Genomic DNA, 14,836 nt, shown 5'->3' on the forward strand with positions numbered 1-14,836 from the left:
CCACTGTTGTCTAACAGGATGAAACAAAGGACCACATTCTGCTCTGTAGTATTCATGGCCCAAGCATAATTTTTTCTGGCCCAGTACAAACTTGTAAAACAGGCCCCCTCCCCCACACATACCACAATCCCTCATCCCATACATACAATCTCATGAGCCATGAAAAAAATTTTCCTCCTGGGAATGGGGGTTGCAGCCTGGGCAGGGCCTCCGGGCCCCTGTAAAGTGTACCCTTTTCCCTCCCACGTGGGGGCCCATCTATCTGTCTCATCCTACAGTAAGGTGGCAAGTTTAGTAGGCCCATAACTATTACTATGTAATAGATTAAAGTGAAAACCCCTACAAAAACACCAAACACAATGCTATACAAAACCTGAAATATTTTACTTTTTTTTAAACTTTGATCTAAGTTTACTTAGATTTCATGGACTTGATACAAGAGCATTTGATATGAATCAGTAAATAAAACACTGTAATAGATAGCCACAATAAACTTTGTTAGAAATGTACATGTTGCGAAAATAATAATAAAAAAAAACAGCATGATGTCTGGGTTATATTATATAAATGCTCCTCAACAAGAACAGTATACTAGGGAAGCTTAAAAACCCTGCTCTGCATAAATCTGGGGCCCTATTCAACTAACTTTCTCAGACTCCTAGCATTCAGAATCCATGTCCCACTATAATAGTATAAAGGTTAGTTAATAAGGCCTCAGTTGTTTCCTGTAGCTGTTTTTTTTTTCATGGACATCACATCCAGGTAATGTGTATATAAACAAAGCTCATAAGAAATGTACAAATATAAAAAGCTACAAACATTAATAAATTACATCATCACAAAACACAGAAACACTTCACAAGGTGCTAGTAAAATAACTGTATCCCCTCATAATACAAGAATTAAAACAAAGAGCTGGTATTAAAGTTGAAGATTATTCTTCAAAATGTGTCTTAAATAGATTATTTTGTACTATTTAATTCTGTATAAGACATTTTATAAGGCTGCACAAATTTTTACTTGTTTTCCAGGCAACGCCCAAATCCAAAAAAAAAAAAAAAAAAAAGTGAAAAACCCCCCAACCCTTTTAAAATCAAACTAAAATACAACTGATAATACTCAGCAACAGCTTGTATAAATGTTAATGAAGTATTCTATAGAAAGAAATGTCTAAAGATACTTTACTTTTATAAAAAAGAAGTTATTTAAAAAGCTATTTACAAGCTACATTCTATGAAAAATATGCCTTAGTAAACACATCTAAAAATTAAAATACGGGATTGCCTGAGAAACAAATTTAACCCCTCAAGTGTTTATATGCAGACAAGCAGTTTAATGTAAAAGAATGCACTCTACACCAAACACTAAAAGAGTTAAAAGACAAAAAAGTATCCAGTCAAATTGTCAATAAGCTAAACTTCCCCACTATCTGACACCTGGGTGCATGCAGCCCTCATTCCCAAAGTAAGTGTATCTGTTAAGAAGTGCTTTGATATAAGCGTCAAAAGCTGCACATGAAGAAGCAGAGCTTGACTTCATGTACTGCAGTTAAAGTGACTGCAAAGTCTGCAACACATCTTTATGTGCTTTGATTTTGACTCTGACACAAGCTACGTACCATCATGTGTGTCAGTTAGCTAAAAACACTGGCCCGCAGGCATAGAATTAAAACAAAGACCTAGCTAAAACTCCCAACCAGTTATGAACCCCCAGTAAACCAGCTCCCACTGTGCATAACAAACACTGCCTGGTGCACCCAGTGTTGTTCAACCAGCAACTAACTATCTGAGAGGCATGGAGTAGTGCTCAAGTGCAGTCATGGGTCTTCCTGTTGACCAACACATCTATATCAGGATCAGGGTGAGATCATTAACTTTTACTTCATGCAGTTTTCCGTCTGCATTCGCTACAGCATGAGAAAATGTCTCCAGAAGTCAAACTTACGGTCCCCTACCTTTTAATATTATTTGTTAGACAAATGCAGAATTTTAAAATTTAATCTCCTGCTCCTTGACCAGATACCTCTTTAAAGATGGTACATTTTTTTCTTAAGTGAATGTAACTGAAATGGATGTTCATTCTGTTAAAACAGATGGTTTCCACTTATGAACAAGTTAAAGGGATACTTTCCTAAAATTGGAATGATCCTCAATTTCTTGGATTATCATTAACTTTTTGCGAACTAGTCACTCTCAGCAATTTGAGAAAGGACATCTATATTAAAAATATTTATAGCAGTATTCTGTACACTTTAACTGCTGAAAGTTAAAAAGAATTATTAAAGTGGTGGCAAAAAGTTAATTGGTATTGTCCCTAAAATGATGCACAATACTAGTGAATCCTTCAAGAGTTGAAGAGTTAGTGTCAGCTCAGGAATTACTGAGCTTTGATCAAGTCCCAGTTTTCTAAATATTAAAGGAGAAGTTTCCCATTCCGATGGATTTTCAAAATCTTCCCAAGCCTCTGTTTTGCGGTTGCCATACCCTTTTTTGTACGTTTTCCTGAAAATTGAAAAAAGAAGAAAAAAATTAAGTAACAGCAGCCACAGCTATATAGAAGCAGCCTGGGTACAAAAGCAGAATGGCTAAATTCAGCCCTGGTGTGAGCACACGTCTGATTTCCATCTGAAGTAATTACATTTTGAATGTGTATATTACAGTTAACATGGTGCATGTGATATATCATCAAACAGAATGCTCTAAAGAAAACCAAGCATTTCCAGTCATTGCAAATCTGTGCTGTGTAGCCCAATCTATACTTTATTGTCTCACTCCTGGTGACTGCCTTACTATGGATTTTAACCAAGTTTAATTAAGAATGAAACTAAGCTGGTACAAAAATTCTATACCATTCCCTATGTAACTGTTGATGAATCAAAGTACCCAAGAGAGATGTTTGAAGGCATACATGCATTTATTCTGAAGGGGGCTCTCTTCAATTGTCCAAGAAACATCTAAAGCTCACTGCAAGACAGCAAGATTAGTGCAAACTCACTCGCTGGGTTTGAATGAATGTAAGATGGTTTCCAAGCAAAGCACTAAACCCTTGCGAGTTGGAATGGAGGCAGTCACAAGAAAGTAAGTTTAAAAAAATAATCCATCTAGATTACACAGTTTAACTGTGCACTTGAAGAGCTGCGAAGGCTGTAATTGTCTCTCTCACTGCATTAGTTAGAAAAAAGACCTGTGCAGTTTCAAAGAGAGGTTAATTTAATTTAATTTTTATTTATGTTTATGATTTACAAACATATTCTGTTTTAGAAGCTTTTGATTAAATTCTGGCAGCCTAGGTAGACCTTGTTCCCTATTCATCTGCTACCATATCATGACATGTTCACTCTGACAGATCTAGGAAATACAGCAGGTTTGCCCAGGATTTTACACAGGGCCCAGCACACTGTCATGTACTTGCTTTCTGCTTGCACTTCTGTGTAACCTACTTCCCTATGGTCTCTCACCTCGGTGGGACAAAAACTCCTCTTTTAATCCATTTACAATCAGACAAGAATGCACTAGTGCAGGCACTCTGCCCATGTCCCCAGCTGTGCTCTGGTGATGTGATCCTGAGCGGGCAAAATGGCAGGAAGGCTTGGGCTGAGCCAAGGTTCTGGTCTTGCAGTATTTCACTGGCAGACTTTTACTCAAATGAATGAAAGTTTCAGCTGCACAAAAGACTGCACCCATCTCCATGTAGTTACATACTTTACTCAAAATAAATTATAATATTGATACAGTGGTGCCTTTTTTCCTGGGCAGTCTCAGAACCAGAAATATATCATTGTCCACACTGACAGAAGGGGAAACTGAGGAACAAATAAATTATTACTTGTTCAAATCCACATTGAGCCGGAAGCAGAGTTGGGGACAGATCAAGTCACATCCCAACTCCCAGTCCAGCACATGATCCACCAGACCAACATTGCTGCTTTTCATAAATGCACATAAGCATAATATTTGCTCACCCCTTCTCTTTCAGCAGTGAAACTACTGCAGCTTGATCACCTTTGCCTTCACCCAGCTGGTAGAGAAAGCAGTGAGTGGGCACAAAGGTATCCTTTACACATTGCTCTCCTACGCAATCATCGGACACCGTTTCACAACAGCTCTGCTCGAATGTGAACAAAGCTGCACTCTGAACACTTAAAAGGCTATAGAAGTAAACAGCACCAAGCAGTCAGGTTACGGAAATCATGTGTTAGAAGTTGCAGTTAAAAACCCATTCATGTATAAAATTGCAGGTGCTGGGTTTTTTTTATGCTGCCAGCATATTTTTTTGCTAGACACGTATTCAGCTGCCTCAAGAAACCACAGTGAAGTGTAACTAAGATCTTAGCTGCATGTCTTGCCACCTACTGTATACCTTCTGGTCAAAAAGGTACATTAATAAATAGTAAACAGACAGTTACCACTTAGAGTGTGTGTAGAGTCTGGATCAGGCCCTTGCTGCGCACAGACACACAGATATGCGAACTGTGCTCTCTTATTTTTGTGTGTATATAACATACATATACACACACATGTACAAGGGAGAATAGCTGTGTCTATATTCATGTATTTATACATGTGTCTCCAGGAAAGGCCTGATCCAAGCCCATTAAAGTAAATGGTAGTCTTTCAGTTGATTTCAGTGGCTTTCAGGCCTCAAGGAAAGCAGTGACCCTCAGTGCACTGTTTTTACTGAGTTTAACTGAAGGTGAAAAGTGTCTACATGGTTTTAAAAGGGGGGGAGGGAAGGGAGGGGAACTCATGCTGCTGTTTTAAAAATATTTTCTCTCTTCACCACTGGACTGAATTGAGCTCTCTCAGACATCCCCAGCACACCAGTGATGGCCCAAAGCTGGGCTGATTTTGCTTAACACTGCTGCCTCCTTCAGATTTCCCTGAAATCCCCATTACATTCAGCTTTCTAGGTGGCCCTGTTTTACCAGACCCCAAACAGCAATCTTAGAAAAGTGTCCTAAAGCCTCCTCCTAACAAACAGGCAGGGATGTCACAAAGAGCTGTTCGTTCCTTTTTCCTTTCCCAGAGAGGTAAAGCATTTGCTTATTTGGCAGACTGATCACAAAGTTTGGACAGGCTTGTACACCTTGACAGCTGTATTTTGAGCTATATCTTATTTCACTATATAACCCAGTTCATTTCAACAGATCAACTTCTGCCACAATGTGAACATATTAAGACCTAACTTGAATGAAATGTTTAATTTAATTTTAGTGGTGTTTGTGCCAACAGCCACAAGCCTGAACAAAAATTCCTGTGCATATTTCTTACTTTTAATTGGCTTCATATTTTGGATCTAGAGTTTGCAATAAATAGCTTGTTAAGAAAATGTTACTGACAGCACATTTAGCAATACAGATGTTTTCAAATTAAGCACATGGCATACAGGGCTACGTGAAATCTCATGCTCTCTCTGCTGTATGCCATACAGTTATAAAATCATGGGAAATATAGTCACTTAAAATATCACATACTATATCTGTTGATGGGCTCAATGCTCAACTTCCACTGTAAATATTTATGGAATTTGACTTCACACACATACTGTCTCTTCCTCCCTCCCTCTAACTTTTTCTTGACTTCCATGTGAGCTCTGAGATGGATAGTGGAAGACGGGAGGGAAAAAATGGACTCTAAGATTCCAGCTGTTCTTGGATATAAAAATAAAATTCCATTTACAGAGAGTAAACAAATATATTGAAAAACAAGTTGGTTTGTGTGGGGGTTGTTTTGTTGTTGCTGATGTTGTTGATTTCTTTCCTTAAGCACAGTAATTCCTAAAAGTAGTTTAAATATTTGCACTGTTGAAATTCAAGCATTCCAATGTAGGAAAGGCAACTTTGTGACTTAAAATATTCTATGCACACATACGCCTTGGAATTTTATCTGTACTAAGGTTTATGGGTGAAATCCTGCCCATATTGCAGTCAATAGCAAAACTGTGTGGGTGTCTGTATATGGAAGAAATGTATAGGAAGAAAATGGAAAAACATGGAGTTTCTGAATAAGCAAAGGGGAAAATGTGATAGGAGAACGGCTCCGTTGCTAATAGTTTTGTAGATAGTAGATGAGCTGGATTGTGACACTGATATGAGTTCCTTTAAAACAGGGAACTACCTCTGGAGTTCACTTTGGCAAGTGCTAGGGATTGTTTACCTCATAAAACACCCACACATAATGTGACACACAGCATTATTGGCCTAACTCCACTCAGTACTCATAGCCAGATCCTTAACTGATGGAAATAAGCCTAGCTCCTCTGAAAAATGTACAAGTACATAATGGAGAAGGGATGCAGGACTATACTGTAGGGAACAAGCTTGCCCTGTCAGGGAGATGGACTGAATGGATCTTTATCATCTCCACTGTGAACATTTACAGTACCTTTGGCAGCTGCATTATTCTGTGACGATGATGATGGTCTCCTCTGGGTGAGAAAAACTCCAGGTGCCATCGGTTGAGAGCCTCTGTTTACTTGGGCGACCCCAAACGTGCTTGCTCCGGCAGTGTATTCATGATCTGCTAGACTACTGGAATGAGACTCCAATTTGGGTTCAGGAGAGCTGCCCTCCTGAGAGAGTTTATTTGTGTTGTTGGGTGACAACTTCTTTTTGGTATTCTTTTTCTTCTTGCCTTTTTGTTCCTCCTTTCAATAAAGCATAGAATCCCCATTCAACTACTGTGACAACCAGTGGCATTTATTAACATTGGTACGCTGTGTATCGTGTCATGAATGAGGATATTGTCAGAAGTGGATAAAGACACAGAGTGAGAAATGATCACAACAGCATTGTCTCCTGGTCTATTGGTTGCATCCACCTGCTGTGTCTCTTGTCTTAAACTGTGAGCTCTCTAGGGCAGGGACTGTCTTTGTACAGCACCTAGCATGATGAGACCTTGCTACATGTCTGAGGCCCCCAGTGCTTCAGTAATACGAATAATAATGCTACAAAGAACATAACAGGCCTAATTCTCAACTACACAAATGCCATTCTGGCAGTATAACAAGGCCTTAGAGTGGGCAAAATTGGCTCCCTGAGGACACTCTTAGAGCAGGTGGTCTGCCCCCCAGCCAATAGAGAGCTGGGGTAAGGCTGTAAACTGGCTCTTCTTCAGCTCCCTGTATAGGATGCCTGCCAGGGGAATGGTCTGGGTGCACTACTCTATAGCTATTCTCTGTTTCCCAGGACATACAGAGGGCTACAGAAGACAAATCAGAGTAGACCTGAAGTTGCTTGAACAGACACGGAAGGCTGCACAGTCCCAGTAAATGGGAGAACAAAGATAGCTTAAAGTCCCCTTTCCCCCCTCCATTCCTGATCCAAGTATAGGAACAGAGACACTCAGAATCAGGCTCAATATTTTTCATCTCACGGAGAAAAATTAACCACCATGCAGATGTTAGCTGGGAGCAGTGCCAGCGTAGAGCACAAGCCTACGTACATGTCTGTAGCACGTTTGTATACAAACATCCATTTTCATAACTTAAGTTACCAGGATAGGAAAAAATGTTATCGCAGCTTTCAGATTTTAACATAAAAATTTAAGTTAAAAAAGGCAATGAAAATCTGGTATAATTCTCAATTTTGAATTACTTAGAATAACATTTTCAAAAACACTTAAGAAACCTTTGTGTCTGTGTCTCATTTTTTGAAAGGGACTTAGGTGCCTAACTTGCTTAAGCACTTTTGAAAATCCCACTAGGTGCCTATGTGCATCTAGCTTTGAAAATCTGGGGCCATTTTGAAAATAGGACTTAGACTCCTAAATCACATAAATACCTTTGTAAATTTACCCCTTTGTAAATTTACTCATTCAAGTAAAAGGTGCTCACATTGAAGCTTCCCCCAAATACTTCTTTGTTTGCTTGATCTGCCCAGCTGATAATTTTGTCAGCGTGCAGCCACTTGCTACGAACCTTTCTATAACATTCCAATGTTGGCTAATTTCTTAAAGCACCTAATTGAACTAGAAACCTCTAATTTGCAGTATCGTTGGAAATCTGCAAGTGTGATTTAGGACCTGGTCCTGTTTCAGTTGAGGCCACTGGGATTTTTGTGATTGAATTCAATGAGTACGGGATTGGATTTGTACAGCAATTAAACTTGAGCTCTTATGAAACATAGTTAACATTCAACAAGCCACAGGAGAAGATGGGGAAGTGCAATGGCTCCATTTGAGAAAAACCACTATTTTCCAAGGGAAAGCTATCTAGCACACAAACTCACCTGCTGGGATAATTTGGCTGCTGCTGCCGCCAGTCCAGTTTCAATGGAGGCAACTCTTGTACCCTCTCGGACAGGTCTGTCTTGCCGGGGTACTGAGGGGCCAACTCTTGCTAAATGTAAGAGCAAAATGAAAATATAGTATAATAGCTCCTCTCTCTGTGTAGGGGGAGCACTACATTCCTACAGAATGACGGGTAAGGGGATGACAAGTAAAAGGGAGAGCTTATTTTTAAATGGACAGTCTTTCAGTGGGGCTAATGTCTGTAAGTGCCAAGTGGCATTAAGGCCACTGCATGACAGATATAGTGGAGTCCTGAATTCTCTTTCTATAACTATGTAGCTTTTGGGAGGAAACCCATATTCTCCTCCAGATTTTGTAAAATTTACCACATTTAATGAAAAATCATAAATTCAGGGAATGTGAACTTATTCCAAATGAACTGGCAAAATACTTCAGAAGGATTTTCACAGCTGACAAAGGGAGAATTCTTCCTGGGCATGGGAGCCTTGTAGAGCACCTAAGCAACGCTGCACTGTCCTCTCCATCCTAGCCCCACAAGTGTAGCAGGCAGCACTGAACGCTATGTACACTCTGGGCTGCTCCACAGCCAGCCCACGTCGGACAGCTGTAAATGTGAACAGCCCCGGAGCTCTCTAAGATACACCAGGAGCTGCTTGGGCCCACAATCTGGGCATTGTAAAAGGTGGCACTTCCTGTGAGGCACAGCACAGAAACTGTCCCTAGCAGTTATTCCGCTTTATTGAGCTTTTGATGAAAACAGCAGGAATAGTTTATATACACCATTTTCTTTTTTAATGCTTTTCATATATAAGCTGTGGGCTGCCTTAGCATTGCTAGATTTCTTCACTACATTATCGCAATGCTAGCAATACATCATCGATTTCACCATCAGGATGTAAAAGGTGCCCACAACCAAGAGGAGGTTACTTTTTATTTTTAAAAGGTGGCTGAAGATAAACACTGCCCATAACATGTTAAATGAAATTTAGCACTCACAAAAATTAATTTTCTTTTAAAGTTAGTCTCTCATCTGCCAGATCTAGACAAGCACAATCTTTATGATATAAATAATGAATCCCATTGTTCTTTTCTAGATTTTCAATTTGAAATATTTTCCTGAGTCTGAACATCAAAGATGTAACGGATTTACCTGTCGGGCTGTAGGGGGCATCATCAGAACTTTTTCTTTTCTTCGATCGTGATTTAAATACTGGATTATCTTCATCGGATTCCAAAGAAGGGTAAACTACACCAGGAACAAAAAACAGCTTTTATTGCAGCAGCTAATTACACAGTATTAAACAAGAGTATGAGGTATGTATGCATCACCCCAGTACACAGCAGTATAGAGCTGGACAAGCACAGTGGTGAATCAGTCCTAGAATATCTATGTAATACACTGCAACCAAGGGCAGCATTCAGAGGGAAATGTCAGAGAGGCACTGTTGTCTTGGGTATAAGTGCATTAGACTAGCAATCAAGGGATGTGGGCTCTGCTCCCAGCAATGCCACTGGCTTGCTGTGTGACCATGGGCAAGTCACTTCACCTCACTGTCCTCCTGTTTTCTCTCCCACCCCTTACCGGTCTTGTCTGTTTAGACTGCAATCTCTTAGGGGCACAGACTGGCTCTTACTATGTTTATACACAGTCTAGCACCATTGGGACCCTAATCTTGATTGGAAGCCTCTAGGTGCTACTGTAGTGAAAATAACACCACCACAATTTTTGGTTCACAGCACGTGACGTTATTCTTGGCTTAAAAAGCCAGTCCTCCCCTCACCTAGAACTTGGCATATTTGGAGTATCTTTAACTATCAGATGCATGGGGGGGGGGATATTTCTCCCCGATTGGATAAATCTGCGTATCGGTCATCTCAATTGACATTTGGTGCCCCTCCCATGGTGTGGAATAGTATTTCCTACATTTCTAAGAAACACAGGCAGAGCATGGTATCCTTAGGAGAGGAAGGCATTTAATATCAACGATCACGGTAAAAGTGAGGCCATGGGATACCCCCGAGTAGAGGCAGCTTCTTGCCAATTTGCTAAATAGCACTATTTTGACCACACTTTTGGGTGAGAGGTATGTGATTAATGCCACTTCTTAGACCTTTCTCAGAGTAAATAGAGCGGTGGACTTGACTTTACATGGGCCCAGTGTTAATCTTGGTCTGCAAGAAAAACTCCCTCTGATTTTAATAGGCCTTGTGTGGGGCGTGTGGAATTTGGCCCGATTATGCCACAAGCAGAGGCTCTTGGCCAAAATGCAGAGCTAGTCTCAGATTATTAGTTAATAAAATTATTACTCAATAAAATCCCCCACTGTACTCAATAAAATGCTGCTCTGTTAAACAATGCTGGGATGGCATTAATACAGCGCATTCCCTCCAGACTTCTTCCCCTCTCTCTGCTCAGTTGAAACCACGCACGTCTTAGAGCGTGATTCAAAATAAAAATTTTCCCCTTGCGAGAAAAAACAATATAGGGGACAAGACTCAGTGAGTTCTCAGTGAGGACAAGACTCAGTGAGCCCCTACGCCTGTGTGTATCCCAGGTTCACGGTAGATCTCTGGACCGAGGCCAGGCCAGGGCTATCGGTTCTGGTTCTTGCTGGTGCCTACTCCCATCCAGCCCCAAGACACACAGAGCTATTCCCAGCTCCCTCCACCTTCTGGATCCACAGCTCCCCAGCCATGAAGCTCTCACATGGAAAGGCTTTGGGGGTCAGTGGAGAGACATGCTCTTTTTTATGTTTGGGGGTTTTTTCTCCCCAGTTTGATCCCCAAAGTTTTACTTTCCATCTCGAATGACCCTTGCTAATGAATCAGAGAAATCAGTCCCTCCACTTCTCAGGGGAGAGAGCCTGCTTTTAGATAATGAATGGGATTTGGTATTTTTAAAAGGTTAAATCTGATTGATTCTTTGGCTTCCTTTCATCCCTGTCACTCTCTACTAATTGGTGACTGATCAGTGCTACTGAGCACTGAACATGACAAAGAGACAGAGCAGCAGAAACTAAAGCAGGAAGGGGAAAAAACACAGGGCTGGATTAATGCAGGGCCTATGCCATAGGACCCCAGCTCCTGGACTGATGTGATGGCATCAAAATCTCAACTTTCATTTTAAAAAAAGGTACATTCTAAGCCCCTCCAGTTGTGAAAACAGTTTGAAAATATGACCCGAGTGTAACCGATGAAGTGATGCTTGCCTGAGCCTGCAGGCAGCCTGAAACAATACCTCTGAGAGAAGTGAACCAGGGCATTAACTCTTAAAAGCCACTCTGGAGAGCCCCACAACTACAGTGTAGCACAGGAGGTATGGAGTGCAGCAGGCCTGGCCCACCTACCCATCCAGGCAGCTCCTGGGGAGTGCGAAGGCCCTGTTGCTCCCAAGGGATATTGCCATTCCTAAAGTGCAGAAGCAGATCCCAGGCTACCACCCATCAGTCTGAGATAGGATGGAGAACCTCTGCCTCTCTACGTGTGTGTGGAGAGGGGAGCAGGGGTGGGCTCAGAGACACGGCCACAGGGTCGGAGGCATGATGACCTGTGTTGTGGCATGTCTAGGCTCCCAGTTTGTCTTAATCCTGCCCCACCAAAAAAAAAAAAAAAAAAAAAAATCAGATTTAAGTTTTGTTTTTTCCCAGTCAAATCATACTTTAAAATCAGGTGTGTTATCGTTAAACACATGAAGAGAATCCTGGTTCATGTTTGGCTGAACCAGCTGTGTGACATTCAGAAACACACAATATCTCTGGCTTCCACATTTTGTTTCACTTTCACTACATTTCATTGGGTTTTGCTCACAAATAGATCCATTTGCGAAACCTTCAGAGGCAGCAGGATCTTGTGGGCAGAAAATGGGACTGGGAACCTGGAATTTCTGGCTTGCTTTGGACACTCATTCATTGTGTGGCCTGGAACAAATTACTTAAACCTTCTGTGTTTCCATTTCCCCATCAGTAAAATGTGGATAATTATTGACCAACCTCACACGAGGGGAAGGGCAAGAGAACTTATCAGGTGCTATCAAAGTGCTAAATGTCATCATCAATACCTTGTATAACATCAAACCCTTCCAGAGGCTCCACAAATAACTCAGTGGTAGTGAGTTAAATGAACTGAGAGAGAGAGGGCAGGTGGTGTTTATGGAAACCTTTGAAAATGGTTTTCTTTGCACTTTAAAATATGCTAGCAGCCACATGCCAGCTGAACTGTTCTCTCCAGGGACATTTATAGTCCTTTTGGGTGAATGGTAACAATATCAGTTGAGTTTTATTCAATCCTATATATATACTGAGGCTCCTTGATAGAGGTTTTTCTTTTTTCCTTCTTTTTTTAAAGTGCATTTAATTTTGATTTCAGAGTCTGTCTGTTAAAGCAATGTATGGTTTTAAAGTTACTGCTTTAATTCAGCCACTGAATTGAAAATCTGCTGACCAGATGCAGTACAAATGGAGTCATTATAAACTCAGGCTGCTTACAACAAAGAAAACCCATTAAATAGTAGCATAAATATATAATTAACAAGAACGTTGGGGTTTAAAATATCACCCTATCCATTTTCACATGTAGATCATGTCTATAAATTACGTTTTCATAAGATGTTTCATGTAATTTATTCTGACTGATATGCCCACAAGGTGCTGTAATTGCAAACCAGCAACATGCACTTAAATTCTTATAATCGTACAATATTTTCAAAATGGAATTGTCTTGTTTTCATTAAACTTCTGAATATTTCAGTTTGAACTTTTATATATTTGTACCTAATGGTGAAAGCAAATTTCACTGATGTTTTAAACGGTCACAGCCAGCAGCAGCATTTTAAAATAACATTTTTATTATGTTGCTAAATAGCTGCATACACTTTTTGAGCCCTGCATGACTATGTGGTTTTATTTTTCCATGAGAGTTAATATTTTTACCTGCTCAATTTCCCTCCCCTCTTTTTTATATTATTAAAAAACTTTCTTCCAAAATATAGGAAACTTGAGGTAGTGGTCTCAAATAATCCTCTTTTCCTATCAGTGCAGAGTTTAGCATTCTTGGCATTAAAACTTAACCACATGACCCCATCATATCAAATTCAGGGGTTCTTTACTGACAGCTTCTCTGATATTCATGTCATTCTATCTCACTGACATATAAATTTCACAGTTTCATGGTACACTGCATAAAAGTTTTATTTTTAAATTTAAAAAAATTTAGGATTTAGCTAATTGTTGTGATTTCAACTCCACTGCTGTGCGTGTTAAAATCTTTCCCTATATGACATAAAAATGTAATATGTTGGGGATCAATCTGAATAAAATATGAGTCTAATCTCATGTGTCTAATATGTTTATTCTAATCTATCTATTCACCCTTGTCTATCTAGCCTGGCTAATCTAATCTCTCTCTTTAATCTTGCCTACTTTATCCAGTCTAATCTAGCAATATAAACCCCCCAAACATGCAAACACTTAATCCTGTGAGTAGCTGTATGCACCAAAGCAGTCCTCTTGATTTCAATGGGATTAACAATAAACATTTGATTAAGCACATGCATAAGTACTTTCAGAATTGGAGCCATAGTTACAGAGATACATTTGTTTTCTCTCACCATAATCGGAATCTTTAAAACAGGCATCTAAATGGTCCTGGTCGTCATAGTCTTCAGTGTCAATGCTATTTTTTGTGCTCTTCTTCGGTAAGTGCTTAGCTGTATTTTTGTTGTTACTGCTCCCAGTTTTTTTCAAGTTTTGGGCTGAAACAGAGTTATTTTTAGCTTGGTTGGTACTCCATGAAGTCTGCAGGCAGGAGTCTGAAGATTGGAGATTTGCCATGGATAACATTCCTTGGATTGCTTCCTGTGTGCTGGGAGATGCAGGTGGCTGACTGAGGGAAAACATTAGCAAAATAAAGAGCTTTAAGCTAATTATAAAATCAACATGAAATAAACAATATTCACTGTAAATACAGCTCAATTTGTTTTCTGGATTAATGCCTTCGCCACTGTGTAGGTGTGCAGAATGTAAAATAAATGTGCACCAATACAGAACCATCAAGCATTGAAAGTGAGAAGAGCAAATAGAGATCAGGAAATCTTCCAAAATTTAGTTATGTGACTACCTTTTGCCAAGTCATATTTTGGGTGAGTAAGGAAAGTAGATAAGTGACTCTCCCCACAACAAAAAGCTGGTAACCAAGGATGGTATAAGGAACAAAGTAATGTCTCCAGTACCTGTTTTAGAGGAGAATGATCATGAGATACTTATCAACCTGTGGATTGGATAGGCCAAGTTCCAGGGTGGGGGAGCAGAGACCCAACAGTAAATGAGGGGCAACATCTAGTAGTCAAAAGAAATAAACAGGAGACTTTCTACAAAATCTTTCTTGGCTAGATCCTCAGCTGGTGAAAATCAGAATAGGTCCACTGAAGTCAAGAGCCTTATTCCAGTTTTACTCTCTGAGGATATGGCCCTCTGATCTTATTCTGAATTGACTCAGCAATGTCTTTCACTGATCAAATGGCCATCCCTGTGTCCACAGTTTGTGCTTGGAGTTTTGTCTATTGCCAAACTCATGACAAGTAACATAATGGC

The 14,836-nt window shown here is 40.1% G+C and overlaps 1 protein-coding gene across 2 annotated transcripts in view; it reads right to left on the minus strand.

Annotated features, from left to right (window-relative positions):
* Positions 1-378: 378 nt before the first annotated feature.
* The window catches only part of PHF2 (PHD finger protein 2), a 140,704-nt gene continuing 126,246 nt past the window's right edge, over positions 379-14,836 (minus strand). For both annotated transcript variants that reach the window (XM_067543821.1, XM_067543822.1), the window contains exons 18-22: positions 13,855-14,129; positions 9,400-9,495; positions 8,228-8,337; positions 6,384-6,645; positions 379-2,501 (exon numbers count right to left, since the gene is read on the minus strand). In XM_067543821.1, the coding sequence (XP_067399922.1) occupies positions 2,413-2,501; positions 6,384-6,645; positions 8,228-8,337; positions 9,400-9,495; positions 13,855-14,129 (832 nt within the window). In that variant the 3' untranslated portion in view covers positions 379-2,412. The remainder of the gene's footprint in view (positions 2,502-6,383; positions 6,646-8,227; positions 8,338-9,399; positions 9,496-13,854; positions 14,130-14,836) is intronic.

Source organism: Emydura macquarii, unplaced genomic scaffold (genome assembly GCF_026122565.2).
Source record: "Emydura macquarii macquarii isolate MOO-44397 ecotype Brisbane River unplaced genomic scaffold, CSIRO-AGI_Emac_v2 contig_968, whole genome shotgun sequence".
Lineage (NCBI taxonomy): Eukaryota > Metazoa > Chordata > Testudines > Chelidae > Emydura > Emydura macquarii.